General features: G+C 38.5%; 1 protein-coding gene across 15 annotated transcripts; it reads right to left on the bottom strand.

Moving 5' to 3' along the window:
- Window positions 1-2,934: 2,934 nt before the first annotated feature.
- LRRC61 (leucine rich repeat containing 61) lies at window positions 2,935-16,179 on the bottom strand. Of its 15 annotated transcripts, XM_056799887.1 has the most exons (6): window positions 15,788-15,901; window positions 11,953-12,015; window positions 8,607-8,684; window positions 7,979-8,167; window positions 7,126-7,261; window positions 2,935-4,410 (listed from the first exon to the last, which is right to left on the bottom strand). In XM_056799887.1, the coding sequence occupies exon 6, from the start codon at window positions 4,192-4,194 to the stop codon at window positions 3,406-3,408; it is 789 nt and encodes a 262-aa protein (XP_056655865.1). In that variant the 5' UTR covers window positions 4,195-4,410; window positions 7,126-7,261; window positions 7,979-8,167; window positions 8,607-8,684; window positions 11,953-12,015; window positions 15,788-15,901; the 3' UTR covers window positions 2,935-3,405. The 15 variants fall into 15 exon arrangements, with proteins under 15 accessions (XP_056655865.1, XP_056655863.1, XP_056655866.1 ...); XM_056799885.1 differs by lacking the exon at window positions 7,979-8,167 and having other exon boundaries at window positions 15,513-15,916; XM_056799888.1 differs by lacking the exon at window positions 7,126-7,261.
- Window positions 16,180-21,706: the final 5,527 nt, after the last annotated feature.

Genomic DNA, 21,706 nt, shown 5'->3' with positions numbered 1-21,706 from the left:
CTTGCAAGTGATATAGCCAGTGCCATTGTAAACCCAGAAAAGAAATTTCTTGCCACCAAAGTCCTTGGCACTCTCAAATAGTCCAACATCAGAAATAAACATTTTGTCAGTGAAAGTGACATGAAAGAAGAGGCATTACCATCTCTTTTGCAGTTGTACCTTAGGTACCATGAGATCTTTCTACATATGCTCTCTCCCTCATTAAAATATAAGCTCCTCTCTTAATTTCCCTTTTTTTATGCCATCTCTTAGCACAATGCTTTATATATAGTGAGTGCTTAATCAATGATTCATTCATTCATTTATTTTTATGCAAAAGCTAGAGCTAAGTATAAATTTGCAAAGACAAAAATTAAAATTCAGAGAAACTTAGAAAAATGTGTTTGAGCAATTGAAAGGGGTTATGTGATGATGTGGGGAAGCTAGGTGGCACAGAAGATACAAAGAGGGGGGAGTGGGCCTAGAATCAGGAAGACTCATCTTTCTGAGTTCAAATTTGGTCTGACACTTACTACCTGTGTGACCCTGGGCAAGTCACTTAACCTTGTTTGAAAATTTCCTCTTCTGTAAAATGAGTTGGAGAAGGGAATGGTACACCACTCCAGCATTTTTGCCAAGAAAATTCTAAGAGGGGTCACAAAGAGTTGGACACAACTTAAAGGACTGAACATATGCTGATGTCTTCAAATGGTGATGAATAAGAAATCTAGACATCCTAGGAAATGGGCTAGTTCTGCTTTGATGATCTGAAGAGGGGAAAGATGAGGAGGGTAAAAGGCATACATCAGGGAACAAGAAGGGAATAGGTGTTTATTGTGTCTACTATGTGCCATGCACAGTGCTAAGTACTTAACTAATATTATTGGAAGGAGGAAGAAGTGGGGTGAACTTCATAATTATCATAATTGGGTATAATAGAGAAGAAAAGGATGCAAATATTGAGAAAGGGGTGAAGTGAGCAAGTGCTCAAGAAGATGAACCTCATTTTTTATTGGAATTGGACAAAAAAGGCTTGATATGGTTTGGTGTAGAAATAGATCACATTCAATAACAAAATAATTTGGGATGATCAAGAGGAAAGATAACATAAGTGAAGAAAAATCCATAAGCAAAACAATTTTCTGATTCTATAGGGAGGAGAAAAGAAGTAGTATGTTGATAAATGTTCTGGAAAAAAGTACACATAATGTACTTTTAAGCTTTCTCCGCATCATTAAAATATTTTCTCCATCACTTTGTTAAATCTAGACAATCAACAAAAAATAAAGCCTTGATTTATAGTCAGGTATAATGGTCATACTGAAATTTAACAATTAGCTTGAGCCAAAAGAGAAGAAAAAGAAAAGAACTAAAATTTAAGGTGGAAGGAGTGACCATCAATTGGAGAATGGCTAAACAAAATAAGGCACATAGATTAAGGAAGTATTAAATGATAGGGAGTCAGTTTATGAATACATGCAGAAGGAAGTAAGAAGAACCAAAAGGACAACATAAAGGATAACAGTATACGGAAAAACAGCTTGGAAGGACTTAAGGAACAATGAGACAACCAATAATATCTACAGAGAACGTGAGATAAAGTATGTACCTTCTGTAAGAGAAAGGTTCTTGGGACAGAAAAAAGGCATAAACTTTTGGTGTTGATTCTTTTTGCTTTACTATGATTATTTTTAATAAGGATTTTTTTCTTTATCTATTTTTAATTAGTGGATATGGGAGAAGGTTGGAGAAGAAAGGAGTAGTTAGCAGTAGGAATGCTAAAAAAGAGGACCACTGAAAATGTTTTAGAATGCACAGAAGGGAACAGAAGGAAGTCTAAAAGAAAGCACTGTCAAGTATGATAGTTTTGAAAGTAAAAAGTTGAATTTTTAAATAATTTTTAAAGCAATCTGTATGAAAGTTTCATAGTCAACCCTCATTTCTGCTTTCTGATATATATATATATATATATATATATATATACATATATTTAAACACATACATATATGGAAATGTTCTCTTGGGGTTTAAAATAAAAATAAATTAAAAATAAAGTTAATCTTTAAGATAAAAAATGAATTAAAAAACTGTTACAGCTTTTCAAAAGTGCAATTAGGAGGTGATGAGTTACACAGATATTGAGGTCTTCCAGCAAAAGCAGGATAACCACTTATTAAAATATTGTGGAGGGGATCTCCATTCAGGTATGGATTGGATTAGATGTGCTCTATGATTCCTTCCAGCTCTGAAGGTCTGTGATTCACCTTGAGAATCAACAGACATTTATTGGATATCTAATGCATAATCAATTCTGTAGAAGCAACCAAAGAGTCCCCAGCTCCTTTAGAAAGTGACTAGGAAGTGAAAGAAGACAGAACTATTTAAAAACAAGAGATAATTATGCTCATAGCACTACAGGTGACCTACTATAGATTTTAGCAGAATTTTAGAGAAGAGGGTCAACAGTGACATTTCAGAAAAGTTCATGGAGGTGTACTTAAGCTGGGCTTTGAAGGATAGAAAGACTTTGGATAGACAATTCTGGGAAAATCTTAGCAACTGAAAGCTCTTTCCTTCATCCTCACCTCCCAAGTTCTCTATCCCAAGATTACTAACCCCTTATCTCAGGATCTTTAGAAGGTATAGCCAGTTGGCCCTCCTGTCCCACCCAGTTTGTGTTATAGGCAGTTGGTATAGGATAGTGTTGGCAAACATTTTAAGATTGCATGCCCAAACTGCAACTTCATGCTGCCGTGTAAGCCCCCCCCCCCCCCACATTAGCCCTAGACAGTGGAGGGAGGAAGTGCTTGCATCGGGCAGCTGGACTGGGAGGGTGGGACATACAGAAATGTCCCTGGGTGCTATGGAGAGGGGGAACAGAGCAGCCCCCTGGCACCCATGCCACACCTTCACCAACATGGGTATAGGATATAGGGTACCAAGAATGCAGAGGAGTTTTTTACCAGGATAATATATTTTATTTTTCATGAAGCCTTTACATATTCAGCTTATACCCCACTATAGCTCTTGGATACAGAGGGGGATACAGAGGATCAACTCAGTCATGCACTTATTTCATGGCATCAGTCTTGTGAAAATGGGGAGGAGGTAGGGAGGCACAAGACACTCAGAAGTCCTGGAATGCATGGCTTATCTATGGGCCCATACAGACAGAAAGAAGATGGTTAGACTATTATAGCCCCACAAGAATGCGGATCCAGATTTGGTTTTCCTTTAAATGAGCATGGAGACATTAAATAAGGTGGACAAAACTATTTGGATATAATCTGTGGGGCCAGTAGTGAGATTTGTGGAACTATATGGAGAATTCTTCGAGGCCTGGGGCACGTGAGGGACCTTGGGTTAAGTGAGTCCCTTCTCCAACCACTCCCTCCCTCCTGCCCTCAACACTGGACTTGGCTGGGTTTAGAAGACAAAGGAAGTCGAGTTCCCACTGGCAGGTCGAAGGGCCTTTTCTGCCTGGGCTAGAGTATCATCAGCCTTCTGGCTCAGCTCCTGAAATTCTTGTACTGTGTCCTGGAACTGGCGGCAGGCATCTTCCAGGATGGAGTTGTCCTGGTCCTGTGGGGACTTCCAGTAGCTGGGCTCCACCCAGGGCTTGGCCTCACAGGAGGCAAGGTCAGCGACAGGTCCCGGGCTCCTGTGCAAGGACTTGTCAAGGTCCCTGCACAACTGGTAGAACTCACTGCCCTTACCTGACGCCCGCTCCCCGTCAATGACCTTGAGGCCAGGCAGCAGCTCCCATACGTCAGCCCTGTAGGAAGAGCTGTTGCAGAGCGGGTTGCTAAGCCGTGCCAAGGGGTCCTGGAGCCTCAGATGTTCCAGCCGCTGAAGGCCTGCCAGGCACTGCAGTTGGCCCACCCCGGCCAGCAAGTTCCCAGCCACATTGAGGCTCTGCAGGCTCTCGCAAGAGGCCAGTGGTTCTATCCCTGTCAGACGGTTGGCAGAGACATTGAGTACAGCCAGCTGCCGAAGCGAGGCCAGGGGTCCCAGGTGGGTGAGGATGTTACGAGACAGGTCCAGCCACTCCAGCCCCAAACATTCTCCGAGGCAGCCTAGGTCTACCAGCCCCAAACCACAAAGTTTCAGCAGCAAGATGGACTCCAGGGAAAACTCACCGGTCAAAGCTTTAAGCATCGGGGCTGTGATATGCACTCGGTCACCCTGCCCAGCTCTCTCCCCGAGGGGCTCCATAGGGAATAGGGGCCAAAGGCCTGAAGCCTTAAAAGCTTTTATTTATCTGGGATGTGGGAGGGTCTGTTAGGAGTGATCTGGGGAAAGGGTTAGGCAGCAGAGATCCGGCTTCATCCAAGGGGCAGCTCAGATAGTCACTCCTGAGGTCAGCTATCCCTGCCGTATCAACACTCAACTCGATGTAGGCCACGTCCCAGGCGGTCTGTTTCGGGGCCCCTGGGGTGAGAAGATGATCAGCATGTTATTGAACACCAGCCTGGTGCGGCAGAAAGAGCCTTAGATGCTGTTTTAAAACTCAACTCTGATTCTTGCTGGGTAACCTCAGACAAATCCCCGCTTCTCTGGGCTTCACTTCTTAGCTGCAAAATGGGCATGCTATCCCTCCACTCCCTGCTCACGGGCTTATACTGCTTTGTTCCGGCTCCATGCTTAGGTTATACCTGATGTAAGAAAACAGAGCAGTCTGGGCTGAAGTAGCCCCTGCCTCAGAAGATTTGTTGCTCTTTTCAGACGGAGGGGGGAGGGTTTGGGGAAGGATAGTTCAAGCTGGAAGTGAAAATCAAGTAAGCTAAGGAGGCAAGAATGAGTCACGGGAGGGAGGGAAGGAAGAGTAAAGAACCCGATCTGGTTGGAGGGAAGGCTTTGCACTAAGGAGGAGGAGAAATTCAAATACCTTTGCTATAACAGACAAGCCCCAAGCGGTTCCTTCAATCCTGGCTTGGGGCACACATTCCCTGCAAACTTGGGCCAAGTTCAGGCTGAGGCACTCAGGCTGGGACCAAATCCCGGAGTCCTAGGCTCAGCCCTGAATCTTTATCCTCATTAACCTCCATGAGTGGAATGTGCCTCAAAGGCATAAAAAGGATTCAGGGCTGGCTTCTGCAGATGCCTGTTGTGAGGAGGCGCTCACTCCAGATATTTTAGAATCTGGTGATCTTCAGTTGGAGCCACTTCCCAAGTCATGGGGCTATTAATTACAACAGCTACCACCTTGTGAGCCATACCCAGTCTCCATGGAAACCAGGCCCTTTGCCAAGGCAACCAGCTCCTCCCATACCAGCAAGGAACATTTAAAGGGCTACACTCCCAGGCCAAATACCAGCACCGCAGGGAAGACCAGTGGGAGGGACATTAGTGAATTCTTCCAATAACTCTCATTCTTTCCCTCACTGAGAGAACCACTGGCCTGCGCAAACACTCTCATCTCAGGCTAGGAAGTCTTCAGCAAGCCTCCACTAGCTGCCCTATTCCCGTTACCTAAATCAACAACACAATTCAGACTTTCTACTCTTTGCTAAACAAACCTAACCACTCTCTTCTGTACACATGTTTCTTTCTTCATTCCTCTATCTTGTCTAAACAAACATTTATCTGGTTTGATCTAGTGCTACCCCCTTTCTAAAGGGCTACCTCTTCCATGAAGTCTCCCAAGATTCACTTTATTAGTTCCCGAGAGTCCTAAATGTAGTCCAATATTATTCATTAACACCGAAAGGAAAAAATCTCTTACACTCTAAGAGAAAGGTAAACATGAAATAGGCTATTTCATTCACATTTTACCATGCTTCAACTATATATATATATATATATATATATATATATATATATATAGTATTGCTTGTGCCCTTGGAGTCATCCTGGAAGGGATTTTAGAGTATCATTTGGCTCAATCCGTCATTTTACAGATGAGGATGCTAGAGTACAGGGAGATGATATGTTCAAGGTAATACAGCAAAGTAGTGGCAGGGGCAAATCTATTTCAGTATGCCTGGCCAGGAGTCTAAAATGATGGTTCCTGAATAAAAGAATTGCTTCTCAAGAAGATTTAACCAAGGGGGGTGGAAGTCCTTTTGAAGGAGAGGAATTCCATGATCGTTTTTAGGTCAGAAATCGAGTTTAGCTCAATTTGAACCTCAGTTACCATATCTTGGACTTAAGTAATCATAGTTAACAGCTCTAGTTTGGTAAGAGATTATAATGTGTAAGTGTTGTAGTAGCTACAATATCCTCATTCCAGGCAAGACAGGGCTGATTTTTTTCTTAAAAGACAGAGAGACTCAGAAATACAATGATCCAGGACAATTCTGAAGGACATGACAAAGAATGCTAACTACCTCCAGAGAAAGAACTGCTGGAGTGGGAATGCAGATCAAAGCATTCTATTTTTCATTTCAGCTTGTGTTTTTATTCTGGGGTTTTGGTTTTATATGAGTATTCCCATAACAATGACTAATATAGGAGAATGTTTTGCATAATAATGCAGATCAAATTGTTTACCATTTCTGGGGGAGGGGACGAAAGAGAGGGAGGGAGAAAATTTGGATCTTCTAAGTTCAAAAAAAGTATGTTGCAAACTGTTACTGCATGTAATCGGGGAAATAAAATACTGAAGGAAAAAAATATTGAGATTATCTTTGAGTCTTGGTTGGCTCAGGCTATTGACATCACTTCTTGGTGATCTAAAGACAAAGCAGCCAGGAGATCCTCTAGGAAGATCTCTGATGCTTAACTGGTAGATTCAGAAGGACAGCCCAGAAAAGGGAGTTTCATTCATCTGAGTCAGCTCAAGATTTCCTTATCTTTGTTGAATATTTTTCTCCTGCTATGGCTAAAATAAAATATATATTTTAAAATTAATGTTTAATGACCAAAGGGTGTCTGATTTTTGTCTTAAATTCAAACCTAAACTACCACAGTTCTGGTCTTGAATCAGGCCTACCCTAGAATAGACATGCAGCTGAAGAAACAGCTTGAACTTTTTCTTGTTTCAACAGATATTGCTTGATTGCAGTTAATTCTCTAAACCACTCCTACATTCTGTTTATGCAGATGTCTTAGGAAACACTGTTGTCTTTACTACATATCATTTATATCTTTTTGAAGTAAATGTTTCTTGACTGAGTTTTTCTTCTTCTGTATTCTCATATATACCTGTTCCTTGTTAGTGTAGCCCATCAGAATAACCCAAAAGTCCTCAAAGTGTGGCTGGCTCTTGGGGGTTCCCAATATCCTTTCAGGAAGTCCGTGAGGTCAAAATTATTTTCATAACACTAAGACGTCTTAATTTCTGAATATAAAAAAAAATAAACAAAAACATCTGGGGAAGGAGAGTCCTTGATAATTTTTAAGAGTATATAGTATGATCTGAAGTCTTAAAAAATGGAAAAGTACCAGAAAAAAATTTCCTTTGATTAATGCTTTGCTGTCCAAAAGAAGTCATATAGCAAAGTCTAATGGAGTCTGTACACATTCTCTGTGTTCATGAAACTATTAGAGTTTTTCTCTCTGAGGCAAGAGGACAGTGTACTGAATTTTAAATCAGGAAGTACCAGGTCAAAATCTTGTCTGGCACTGTTGTGAGTCAGGGACAGATCATTTATTCTCTCTGAGCCTCAATTTCTCATCCGCAAAATAGGGATAATAATACCTGTAGAATGTATCATACAGGGTTGTTGCAAGCCTCAATTGGGATAATATGGAAAACACTTTGCAAATTTTAAAATGCTACATGAATATTATTACTGTTGTTGTTAATTATGATGGGGTCTTGTGGCAGTAAGGACTAGGAATCCTTGAACCCCTTGTTCTTGTTCTACATTAGCTGATTATGGAAGGAGTTAGATCGTGGTGTTACTAGGGCAGACACAGCCATAGTTTCAGTCCCAGAATGGGCAAATTCGTTTTTGCATAGCCATAAACTGCCATCCCCAGTTGTACCTGGTATTCAATACAAATCCATTTACCCTTGAACAACTCAAAAGTACACATACAACAATTGTGCTACCTTTTAATACAAACCAGAGGGTCCTGCTTCTGGCCCAGCCATCCCAGCCACTGTGATGCCTATTGATAAGAAGTCAGACATGCCCAGTTGCCACCATCTCCCTCAGACTCAACAGACACCAGAGGATCCTGAACCCAAGAGGCTTTGGAATAGCAATGCTTCTAGTCCAGGAATCCGTATCAGTTTATCCTATTCAAAGAAGAGGCATTCATTACTAGCTGCTTAGCCACTGCACTCTAGAGACTATGGGACGCTTTCCTCTGACCTGCATATGAAATGTCTCCTGCATGGTGTTGTGCCATTAGAATGTGAAATCCTGGAGAGCAGAGGGTCTGACTTTCTTGATTTGTGTCCCTAGAGTTTGCATATGGTAAGTCAGGAAGGGAGAGAGGGTTAGATGGAAGAAGGGAGGAAGGGGGCAAGGGAGGGATACGCACTGATTATTTCTTTTAGATATGAACACAGTGTGTTTGGAGAAAGGGACACTAAGAACATTCCACACATAGGATCACAGGTTTTAGAGCTATATATAGGGCTTTAAATACCGTCTAGCTCCCTGGTTCTCCATGTGGTCTGGGGATCCTCCACCAATTCTTCATACCATTGCCCGTCCCTCTAGAAGACATACCTCCAATTATGTGCCCTTGGTAGATGGCTTGGTAGACGTGCTTGAAAAGCTATATGATGAAAGAGGCCAACTCTGCTCCTAAGAGTAATAAGAATCACACAAGAATGAAACAAACTTTACTTACATATGAATAATGGAATTGTCATTTTTAAATGACTGAAAGCAAATTGACATTTTTCTGAAGAAGCTTCTAAGAGTTTGTAATTCATCCCAAATTTTCATCAAATAGGTATAAAATTCCTGCTATGTACCTAACAGAGGGAAAGGGCACAGTACTGAAAGACTATAGATCCTAGCAGATGATACTTTGGTCAGAGTGTATAGATGGGGGGGGGGGGGCAGAATGGGACCAGAATGCTGAATACTCTGTATTGTTTGTGAGCTTACTAAGCTTTCTGGCTTAGTAGGAGTTGGTATTGTTTAATGGCTTCAACCTCCTCTAGTCTCTCCAGGTCCTGAACACTTAGGCTAGCAAAGGAAGTCAGGACTATAAAAGATAATTATCTTTCAACTGTTACTGCCATCCTCAAGATCATGATTTGAGCAGACCAAGGATGGCAGGTCATTGTTGAGAAAGTTCTCTAGCTTTCTCCTTTAAAAATCTCAATTAAAATTTTTAGAAACTATTTAAAAAAATCTCAATACTGTCTTTTTCCAGGGCAGGTTTTTGGTTGAAGATGACATGACTAGTGAGTCAAATATGCATCCTGAGAAGGCTCCAGAGGGTGGGCAGGACAAATAAAAGGTGGCTAGCTGGGTCACAGTTAGCCAAATGCTACACTTTTCCCCATAGGACAGGGGTCCAGCTGAGCCCCTCTGTTCTGGTTCTCAGACCAGGTAATTCTTTGTGGAGAGGCAAGCTCCCCTTCTCTGGGAAAATGGTGGTTCAAAATGCAAACAGATCTTCAGGAAGATGTGTGCCTACTTTAGGAAGGTATGTAGGTCATGCACCTGTGAGCACTTGGCTTACTGAGGCATTGGCCACTCAGGTCACTATCTCAAAGGGCTAAAGGAATTTCACTAGGCTTGATTTTTTTTTGGCATAATCACAGAGGTGGTGCTTCTGTTCTACATATCATTCTAATATATGAAAGGTGGAGTCCTAAAGGCCTGTGGTTATCAGGGCAGGAGGCGACCCTGACCTTGATTCTAGGACAGTAGACTCTGGGCTTCTTTTAAGTTATAGAAATGGCCCAAGCTGTATCAATGACAATCTGGATACCGTGTTGGTTACAGAGAAAACTCCCCATCAATGTGAAGTAATGTGTAAAATCAGGGGACATGGATGGAACCATCTGCCTTCCTGGTTTGCTCCACATTAGAACAACTATGTGCCACCAAGAAGCCTAGGTTCAGGGTGAGCCATGACCTGACCTGCTTCAGCCACTCTTACTGCTTACTCTCCAGTATCCTTCTGGGGCAGACTGTAGGTAAAACCTAGCGTGGTTCCGATGGCTAGCTGCTTCAGTTGTTTTTCAATTGTCTTATATACTGTCCACTGAAGAGAAACTGCCTGATAGTTCAGAGTTCTGGATTTGTGCAGTGATGTTGGCCCATTTTTCTTTCAGTCCACTTCATCTTCTAGAGCACCTGCAAGCACATGGCTTCATGGAGCTGAGGCAGAGCCTTTAACAAAAAGGCTCAAGAGGACAAATGGTGGTGATTCAACACGGACCATGAACTGGCAAAAGGGTTTAGATGAAGCAAAGGAGTGAGGCAAAGCCGTGATACAAAGGCTTTGTTCCAGCGGAGTGGCTGAAAATGATGGATCTACTCCATTCTTGTTCTCCCAGCTCTTTCAAGGGGACCAATGAGTCGGCTCTTCTATGTAGTGGGCACAGATGGAATACCAAAGGTTTTCTAATTGTCGGATTTCAGAGCCAGCTGACTTTCATATAGCAAGGCAATGCTGATGGCTAAGAAGGATTCCTTCTTGGGTTCTGTATTGGACTCAACAACTAACTTTTCCTTCTCATCCCTTTTTCATTGCAATTCATTCCCATTTGAAGGAAATATTTGCCTTTTAAGTGATGCCACAGAGCTATGGTGCCTAACGTGAACTTTGCCCTAGCTGATGCTGGCCCAGTATAGGGTACAGATGCCTTGGCTGGTAGTTTTGCAGTCAATAACAAAAGAACTTCCAGCTCCTTGAGATAGACTTTTGAAGCTAACAGTTCAGGGGTACATGCTCAAGATTAAGGTCATTTAGTTCTTGAACCAAAGGGGGAGCATTGAGTGATCTGGATGGGGCCCCAACTTTTTTCTCTGGTTTTGGCTACTAGGTAGGAGAACATCCCCCCTTGCCTTTTACTGGCTACTCTTCCTTCTGGCTAGACAAATTTTAGGAGTTTAGTGTACCTTTGATCCTCATTCTCACTACAGCAGTCACACATACCAAAAGAATATCTTGGTGATATAGGAAGATTTGGGCTAGAGCTGGAAAATAAATGCTGTGGCTGGAAATGAAATATAGATACTGCGAGAACACTTCCCCCTTTTTTCCTACACTACTTGATCTCCCGGGTTCGTCTAAGTCCTTTCTTTGGATAGATCTTCTTTTTGAGAAACCTCTTCTTTCTCCATTCCAACAGATCATTTCTCTCTAGATGACAATTGAAAGCCTCCTTCTTCCTTATTCTGCTGAACAACTGCCAGGTTTCCTAGGAGCTACTTCTAACACTTGTGTCAAAGAATTGCCTTTTGGATGCATATGGCGTGGTGAAGGAATTTTCCTTCCTGTTTGTTTATATAAGCTTAGTTTTAACTGGACAAAGATGATATCTTCTAATCAGTGTATGTGCAAAAAACAATCTTTTGAGAGGCGAGGTGTTCCTTCCCCTTAGAGTTAAAGTCTTAGCTTAGTCCTTTAACCATTCCTTTTCATTGGACTTTCAGACTCTGGTACACATTTCCTGACATCTGAGCCAGAGAGCTGAGGGACATTAGTGATGCCTGGGCCAGTTAGGCGGCTCAGTGGATAGAAAGCTAAGTCTGGAGATGGGAGGTCCTGAGTTCAAATTTGGCCTCAGACACTCTCTAGCTATATGACCTTGGGCATGTCACTTAACCCAAAACTGACTAGCCCTTACCTCTCTTCTGCCTTGGAACTGATACTAGCATTGATTCTAGACAGAAGGTAAGGGTTAAGAAAATTTACTAACTGATGGACTGCAGATCTATTTAGAACCTCATCTTTTATGAAATTTATTCATTCATATTTTCCCACAAAGAATTCACCCAATGAAAAGAAGTCCTTCATCCAACCATTTCTTCATATTAATCCTACCAATGTTATGCTTCACCTCTTCATCTGAGATCTCTCACTCTCTCTACATTCTTGGCTTACCTGATTTTCTGCAAAGTTCATTCTTTATCCACTTTGTCTTTCTGACATCAATCTTTCATGCAACTATCATAAGGGATGAAGGGAAAGAAAAAGCAATAGCTTTAGAATCAGACAACATTGGTTCACATCCTGGTTCTGCTACTTATTAGCTATGTGACCTCAGGCAAATCTCTTCATCACTATTAAGTCTCCATTTCCTAATCTATAAAATAAGAAAGTTGTTGCAGATAAACCAAAATCTGGTCAAACTTTAAATATTGTGAGTTGTAAACTTGATCATGTTTGAGTGTTCAGTACAGAAAAATACATTTATAGAATTTATATTTACATTTATATATTTACATATGTCTTTTGTAATTTAAGTCCAAATTCTTTTTTTTTTTGTTTTGTTTTAGAAAGAAACTTATTTTGTCAATTGGCAGAGGAGGAAAGCCAGAAGAAGGTTCCCTCCTGTCTATGAGGTTTTTAAAATTGTATTTTTATTATCATGCAAAACACACTTCCATATTTTATCACTGTGGTAAGAACACACTCAGACAAAACAAACCCCTCAAATAAAACCATAAAGACAGTATGCTTTGATTCACATCCATCCGATTCCAACAGTCCTTTCTTTGGAGGTGGAGTGCATTCTTGGTCATAAGTCTTTTAGGATTAACCCAGATCATTGCATTGCTGAGAGTAGCCAAGTTTTCACAGTTGATCATCATACAGTATTGCTGTTGCTGTATAAAATATTCTCCTGGTTCTACTTATTTCATTCTGCATCAGTTCATGCAGATTGTTCCAACTTTTTCTGAAATCATCACATCTATAATTTCTTATAGCACAATAGTATTCCATCACCAACATGTACCATAATTTGTTTAGTCATTCCCCAACAGATAGACATCCCCTTAATTTCCAATTCTTTGCCACTACAAAAAGAGCTGCTATAAATATTTTTGTACAAATAGGTCCTTCTCCCTTTTTTATTATCTCTTTGGGATAAATATTCAGTGGTGGTATTATAGGATCAAAGGGTATGTCCAGTTTTATAGCCCTTTGGGCATAGTTCCAAATTGCCCTTCAGAATGGTTAGATCAATTCACAACTCCACCAACAATGTATGTGTCTCAATATTACCACATTTCTTCCAGCATTTTTCTCTTTCCCTTATTGTCATATTGGCCAATTTGATAGGTGTGAGGTATTTTAACTTCAGTGTTGTTTTAATTTGCATTTCTCTAAGCAAGAGTGATTTAGAACATTTTTTTCATATGATTATTGATGGTTTTGGTTTCTTCATCTGAAAATTGTTTATATCCTCTGACCATTTGTTAATTGGGGAATGACTTATATTCTTATACATCTGTCTTAGTTCTTTATAAATTTGAGAAATTAGACCTTTATTGGAGAAATTTGTTATAAAATTTCCCCCCAGCTTGTTGTTTCTCTACTAACTTTGTTTACAATGGTTTTGTTTGTTCAAAAGCCTTCAATTTAATGCAATCAAAAGTATTCATTTTACATCTTATAATACTCTCTATCTCTTGTTTGGTCATAAATTCGTTCCTTCTTCAAAGATCTGCCAGATAAACTATTCTGTGTTCCCCTAATTTAGTGTGGTATTACTCTTTATATCTAAATAATATACCCATTTTGACTGTATCTTGGTATAGGGTGTGACCTATTGGCTTATATACTTAGTTTCTACCATACTATTTTTCAATTTTCCCAGAAGTTTTTGTTAAACAGTGAATTCTTATTCCAAAAGCTGGGATCTTTGGGTTTATCAATCACTAGGTGGCTAAAGTCATTTACACATATATTGTGTTATCTAATCTATTCCATTGGTCTACCATGCTATTTCTTAGCCAGTACCAGATTGTTTGATGATTGCTGCTTTATAGTACTGTTTGAGATCTGGTATTGCTAGGCTACCATCCTTCAATTTTTTTTTACATTAGTTCCCTTAATATTATTGATCTTTTGTTCTTCAGATGAATTTTGTTATTATTTTTTCAGTTCTAAAAAAATCATTATTTGGTAATTTGATTGGTATGGCACTAAGTAAATAAATTAATTTAGGTAGAATTGTCATTTTTATTATATTAGCTTGACCTACCCATGAGCAAATAAAAGTTTTTCAATTGTTTACATTTTACTTTATTTCTTTGAAAAGTGTTTTATAATTGTGTTCATACAATTCCTGTGTTTGTTTTGGCAAGTAGATTCCCAGGTATTTTATATTGTCTAAAGTTATTTAAATGGAATTTCTCTATCTCTTTCTGCCTAACTTTGTTGTTAATATATGGAATGCTGATGATTTCTGTGGATTTATTTTGTATCATGCAACTTTACTAAAGTTATTATTTCACTTAGTTTTTTAGTTGATTCTCTAGGAATCTCTATGTATACCATCATATCATCTGCAAAGAATGATAGTTTAGTATCTCCATTGCCTACTTTAATTCCTTCAATTTCTTTTTCTTTTCTTTTTGCTAAAGCTAACATTTCTAATGCAATGTGAAATAGTAGTGATGATAAAGGCCCTCTTTGCTTCACTTATAATCTTACTGAGAAGGTGTCTAACATCTCCATTGCAGATGATATTGGCTTATGGTTTTAGGTAGATACTACTTATTTTAAGATATAACTCATTAATTTCTATTCTTTATACTGTTTTTAGTAGGTATAGGTGTTGTCTTTGGTTGAAGGCTTCTTCTGCATCTACTGAGATAATCAGTGATTTCTGTTAGTTTGGTTTTTGATATGATCAATTATACTGATAGTTTAAGTCCAAATTCTTGATGTGTAATTGTTGAAGGCACAATGGTCATGGGAAAAACTAGCAATACAGAGACCTTTTTTTTTTTGTCTTACCTGTGGCACATACTGTGATAGAGGCTGGCACTAGAGAAAAAGTGCCAGACTGAAGAGTATATGAAATTGATCATTTCCTATGTGGTCTCAGGCAAATCATACACTCTTCAGATCAATATTTTAGCCCAATCAGAAATCTGCCTCTACAATCCTGATCATTTAGACTTTCTTTGAACATTTCCTGTGATGGAGATATCCTCTACCTCAAAAGTAGAATTAGAATCTCATAGATGTGGGGCAATTAGGTAGCTCAGTGGTTAAAGAGCCAGGTCTGGGAACAGGGATCCTGGGTTCAAATTTAGACACAGGTATTTCCTAGTTGTGTGACCATGGGCGAGTCTCTTATCCCTGAGGGTAACTAATTTATAGATTCTATCAGAAAGAAAGGTTTTTTTTTTGTTTTTTTTTAAATCTCACTAACATAAGTGTATGTCTATATGAATATAAAGCATTCTGTAAACCATAAAGCACTATATAAGTGCCAGGCAGTTATATATTATACAGATAACACTGTGTTATTATTACCAGCATTTTACTGTTATATAGGAGCTGGAAGGCACTCCAAACATCACTGAAAATAAGCCCTTATTTTACAGATCAGGAATCAAATTCCAGAGAAGCTGCCTAAGAGGACACAGTAGCAATTTCCTCACTTGTCACTGCGGATGACCCTCATTCCGGATTTATCTACTTACAGGAGCATGGAGCGGGCATATGCAGTGGTGGCGATTTGCAGACTAAAGTGTCTTCATGGGAGGGCAAGGCACCTGCCGGGTCACCCCGTTTGGGCAAAGTAGCCATAAACCACCTTCCCGGCCCCTCACCCGCCTGGGCAGTGAAGGGATGTGAAGAAGGGATGATGCACAACCCCCGGACCTGCCTCCCCGGACCTGCCCTGCTTCCGCTGACCGTGGCCGTGACCGAGACCCTGACCGTGACTAAGTCTCGCCTTGCCTCGCCAGGCCCTTACCCCCGCGCCGCAGAGAAAGCCGCTGTCAGTCAGAGAGGTAACGAACTGCACCCCATCCAGCCCTCCCGCAGAGGCTGGCGAGACATGCCCGCGCAGCTCAAGCCCGGCTCTCCTCAGCTGGAGGCGGTCGGGACGAGCCAATAGTGAGGCTCGGCGGGATCGCTAGAACTGGACGGGCTCATTGGAAGCGACTGAGAGGGGGGTCCAGTCATCACTTGGGATGCGGGAGGAGTTGCCAAGCAGAATGACTATCTACTGTAGGTAAAAAGTCATCCTTCTATTACCCACACTTCCCAGAGGAAATAAATAGGATGATACCATTCGAGTGGAGATGATTCCCCATCCCCCTTCCCATTTATCAGTGTTCTTGTACTCAGTTCGGCGCATGCGCCAGTTCTTTTGTCTCCCAGCAACAGATCCCAAGCATCTCCCCTTTTAAGTGGATTCCATTTTAGGTGGTCTGGATACTGCCAGAGCTCAGGTTCAAAAGAATACCCTTTGTTCTATAGGTAAAGACTTTTTGAAATTGGAATATAAAAAGTTCTACTAAAAAAAAGTAACAAACCATATGATTATATTAAGTTATGCAAAAAAAAGCTTTTGACAAAATACAACACATTCCTACTTTAAAAAACAACAACATTCAAATAGTACAGGTATAATCGGATTTTTCCTTAGAATAATAAAATAAGCTTTTAACTAAAATTGTCAGCAAACACCTGTAATGGAAATGTTAGAAGCCTTCCCTATGGGACCAGGAGCAAAACAAGAATTCTCATCATTAATATTATTAAATATTGTTCTAGAAATGCTAGCAGTCACAATCAGAAAAGAAAGAGATTGAAGGAATCAGAATGGGCAAAAAGATAATAAAACTATCTTGCTTCAAAGATGAGTTATATATAATAGAGATTCACACACAAAATTAATTGAAACAATTTTAGCAAAGTAGTAGGATATAAAATAAACCCATGTAAATCAGCATTTCTAGATATCACTAACAGTGTCCTGCAAAAAGAGATAGTAAGAGATAATCTATTTAAATTAATCATAGAATAAAATGTCTAGGAGTATACCTTCCAAAACAAATACAGAAACTATATGAACATAATTATAAAGCACTTTTTATACAAATAAAGCCAGATTTAAATAATTAGAGAACTATCAATTGGGCATGGGTAGGCAGAGCCAATAATTAAAATGACTTCTACCTAAACTAATCTACTTATTCAATTCATCCCATTTAAAAGACCAAAAAATAATTTTATTGAACTAGAAAAAAAATAAAGTTAATTTGGAAAAACAAAAGTCAAGAATGTCAAAGGAAATAATGAAAATAAGTGTTAAGGAATGAAGTCTACCAGTACAAGATTTTAAACTATATTATAAAGCAGTAATTATCAAAACTATCTACTATTAGTAAGAAATAGAAAGGTAGATCAGCAGAATATAATACTCAGACAGGAAACAATTGTAAAGGTATTTTAATTTGCATTTGACAAAAGTAGATTTCCAAGTTTTTGTAATAAGAATTCACTTTTTGGTGAAATTTTTTGGAAAAATGGATAGCAGTTAGGCAAAAATAGACATAAATCAACATCTTACACCATTTACCCAAGATAATATCTAAATGAATATATGACCTGGGCATAAAGGGAGTTATTATAAGCAAATAAAAATAAATGGGAACATTTTACCAATCAGATTTATGGATAGGTGAAAATTTTATTAATAAATAAGAGATAGAAAATGTGAATCATAAAATGAATAACTTTGAATAAATTAAATTGAAGAGGTTTTGTAAAAATCAAACTAATGTAACCAAGATTAGAAGGGAAGCAGTAAGTTAGGGGAAATTTTTATAGACAGTTTCTTGGTCTCATGTCTAAAATTTATAGAGAACATTGTCAAATATATAAGAATACAAGCCATTCCTCAATTGATAAATGGACAAAAGATATGAACAGAAGCTTTTGGATAAAGAAATCAAAATTATACATAACTATATGAAAAAATGCTCTACATCACTACTAACTAGAGAAAAGCAAATCAAAATAACACTGAGATATCATCTCATACCTATTAGATTGGCTAAAATGATAAAATGGCAAAATGAAGGGAATAATAGAAAAGGACTGCCTAGACCTTCTGAACATAGAAAATGAAATTCCCAATTGAAGAATATATAGATTGGCTCTAGGAAAAAACCCAAAAGATACTCCAGAAAGGGGGGAGGGGTTTGCAATATGAAAAGAAAAAACAAATTTTGAGATACTGAGGGAGGAAAGAATGAACCAAAGAAGTGTAAAGGTGATTGAATTAAACAATCCAATGAAATGAGATAGAGTGACAAATTGCATTAGAAAACACAAGTCTATAATTTCTTGCTTATAGGAAATATTTTTAAAAATAAAATACACAAAACAAAACTAAGAGGATGGGGAGAAACTTATATATTTCTAGCAAATACAAAGAACCAGGAGTTGTAAAGACAAAAAAACAAATACACAAATAAAAAGAAGCAAACAAGGAAATTATATTATACCAAAAGAAATAGACAACAAACTAATATCAGTAAAAACAAAAGAAAACAAAAAGTCTTATATTCTCCAAATGTGTTAGAATCTAAATCCATAAAAAGCATAATTTGATCTACAAGAAGACATAGACATTAAGATATGTTACAGTAGAATTCAATATCCCTTTATCTGTTTTCGATTAATCTAGTAGATAGATAAACAAAAGGCAAAATATAGAACTTAACAAGTTTCTGGAGAAACTAGAGTTAAAAAACATATGGAAACTTCTAAATGGAATAGCAAAAATACATACATATTTTTTTACCAAGTGGAATTTTCAGAAAGTAGGGCACAGATATATTGGAAACAAATGTCAAAAAGCATAAATACTTAATATGTCATTTACAGTTCGTGATGCAATAAAATAAAAAAAAAATTATTCAAGGACCACAGTCAGAAGATACTATGGATGAGAGAGGTTCAGACCACAAAGCAAGGACTTGGTTTCAGTCAGATTTCAGTCAGAATAGGTATTTGTTTAAATAAACCTTCTAGTCTATTATCAATCAATAAAACTTGAGCCTGTTTCTTGGGTAAAATCATTCTCAAAACAGTTTTAACATAAATTAGGGTCTGGATAGCTGACGTGAGGAGTATGTAGACTTGGGTCACTGACTGCCACATAAATGAATTATTAAATTGAATGATGTTAATAAATGATGTTGTATTAGTTATAAGTTCAATTGTATCCATAATTACTGATGTCACCATATTGTATATTAGACAATATGTCCAATATACTCCTAAAGGCATGATCACTGTAGTCTGGAACAATAATTGATGTGTGTTGTCTTTATCTTATAATCTTCAACTTGTACCCCAAAGATGGCTACCCTGATCAGGGTCTCCAACTGTCACCCCCTTGCAGTTAACTAAAATGGATTCTTTTGAAACTGAGGTGCCAAATTATACTATCTGGAGATCAGGAACCAAAGCTTGAAAGGCCTGAGAGAGGGGACAGATAAATAGAAGCACCACTTTCTCTTCCAGGCAGAGCTACTCAAGGGAAGGTGAGAGATTTGATCAAGGTCCAGAGCTGAAAGGTAAAGAGGAAATCCCCTTCAGACTCTCGTTTCTGGTTTCTTCCCTTTATAGATATTATACTGACCCCCTTAGTGCTTTAGAAGAATAAGCTGTTCAGTTTCTTCTGGATTAACAAGATCTATTTATTCTTTTGCTATTTAGGAATGGGTAGGGAAGAGGGAAAATTAGGAAGTCCTTAATTCTTTTTAACCTAAATTCCCTTCAGGGGTTGAGGGCTCAAGTCTGGAGACCTGAGTCCCTGAGGATGTTGTGGAGTCAGGTTGTTGTATTTTTCCCAATATAGAGAGATACAGTTATTGAAGAGATCAATGGAGTCCTCTTGGGTGGATAGTCTCTTGTCTTCCCTAAAGGGAAAAAATCTATCCACCACTACTGAGGAAGGATGGCTAATCTGGCTAATCTGATTTCTTCAGATCGATGAGGGATCACAGCAGGTAGAGTTCAGCAAGATGCTCCTCTCCCTTTCAGTTCAGAAGGGAGAAGAACCCCTCTTCAACTGGCTAGAGATTCTAGCCCCATCCCCCATTACCAGCAAAGTTCCATTTTCTTCCTGCATGAGGTTTCCTACAAACCAAGTCCTTTCTTTGCAGTCTGTACCTCTCTCATCCACAACATAAACCCAAATGGAGAATTAACACTGGTATTTGAAATAAGCATGGGTCAAAGAACATATGACAGACAATAACAGTGAAAGAAAATGATGCAACACATATGACAACTTTTAGTATACAATTGACACTTCTTTTGGAGGAGAAAATCACATTCTTATAATTTTACATGACAAAATTGAAAAAGAGGATTTTGCTTTAAAAATGAGAAAATAATGATAAAAGAATTACAAAAGAGGTGTTAAAATTAGATTAAATTGGCAATAAAACTCATAAAAATAATAAAACCAAAATCTGGCTTATTGAAAAGATTAATAAAATTGATAATTTCTTAGTGAATTTAATAAAAGAAGAAAGCAAAATCAAATCAATAAAATGGCAAATTGGAAAGGTGAAATCAAAGCAAAACCAGAAGAAATAACAATAATAATAATCAGAATATATTATATGTGAAAATATGCTCACAAAACCAAGAACACAAAAGATAGAGGAATGCCTTAAAAATAAAAATTATCCTTAGAAAGTCAGAAGAACAAATAGACATCTTAAATAACCCTAAGAGGAGAATGTCTTTTTTTTTCTAATGGGAACAAAGCAAGGTATTTGTTCTCCTAATCTTTTCCACTTTTTTTCAGACCTTCATATTTCCAAATATATCAAACATAAAAGTTTAAGAAGTAAATGGATTTAAACACAATATATTACTATATTCTCTTTGGTCAAATAGTGAGTTATTGCCCCAAAAGTTGAACTGAAATTTCAAAAAAACACCAGTATTACTAGAAACACATCTGTGAACCATCTTGAGGGTTCTGCCGATGACTAACATCTCCCATTTTGTTTTTATTCTTATTCCTTTCGATTTCTAAGTGTAATATTATCTAATGGAATAAGAAAGCAATTCATGTGAAAAAGGTCAGGAAAATGAGCCATGTGTTAATTTGTTGTACTTAGCTGTAGTAAGTTGTTAGAACAGAGGATTCTGAATAAAGAAAGGAGGGAAACAAGCAGTTATTAAGTGCCTACTTTATGTCTGGTATTGTGCTAATCGCTTTACAAATATTAGCTCATTTGATTCTCACAACAACCCTGGCCTGGATGGTAGGGGCTATTTTTATGTCCATGTTACAGTTGAGGAAACTAAGGCAGACCACACACCCTTCTGAGGGTAAGATAAGTTGAGAGAGGTCCTAGATTAAACACATTGTTTCTGGTCAGTTGTAAAATAGTTTTTGTCAGGATGTTCCATAAGGATCAGTAAAAAAGAATGTTGCTATTAAATTATGATAATTTTAATAAAATAATAAATAAAAATTTTAATATTTAAAAAAGGCCTGGGACTTTAGTGAGCCAGAAAATATCTACGGCTCTTCCAGCTCTTCCATTCTACAATAATAGAGTCTGAATCAAGGTGAAAAAAGAGATTCAAGAAGCTGGAAATATCCAGACTAAATGAGGGGTCCCCTTCATAACTGAACTCAGGAAAGAGTCTGATAAAAACTGTTAGCACAATTATAAATGATTGATGTGTCCTAGTTGGGTGATAGCAAACCTACAGCACATGTACCAAAGAGGGTACGAAGAGCACTCTCTGTGGGCATTGGGGCATTGTCCAACAGGGTTCATTACTCATAGGCAGAGGGTCTCAGGAAGAGCTGCTGCCTTCTCCCTCTCCACTGTGCCTCCCT

This window comes from Monodelphis domestica, chromosome 5 (assembly GCF_027887165.1).
Source record: "Monodelphis domestica isolate mMonDom1 chromosome 5, mMonDom1.pri, whole genome shotgun sequence".
In the NCBI taxonomy this organism is placed as follows: Eukaryota; Metazoa; Chordata; class Mammalia; order Didelphimorphia; family Didelphidae; genus Monodelphis; species Monodelphis domestica.
Note: the sequence above shows the minus strand (reverse complement) of the source record. Positions and strands in the feature narration are given on the sequence as shown.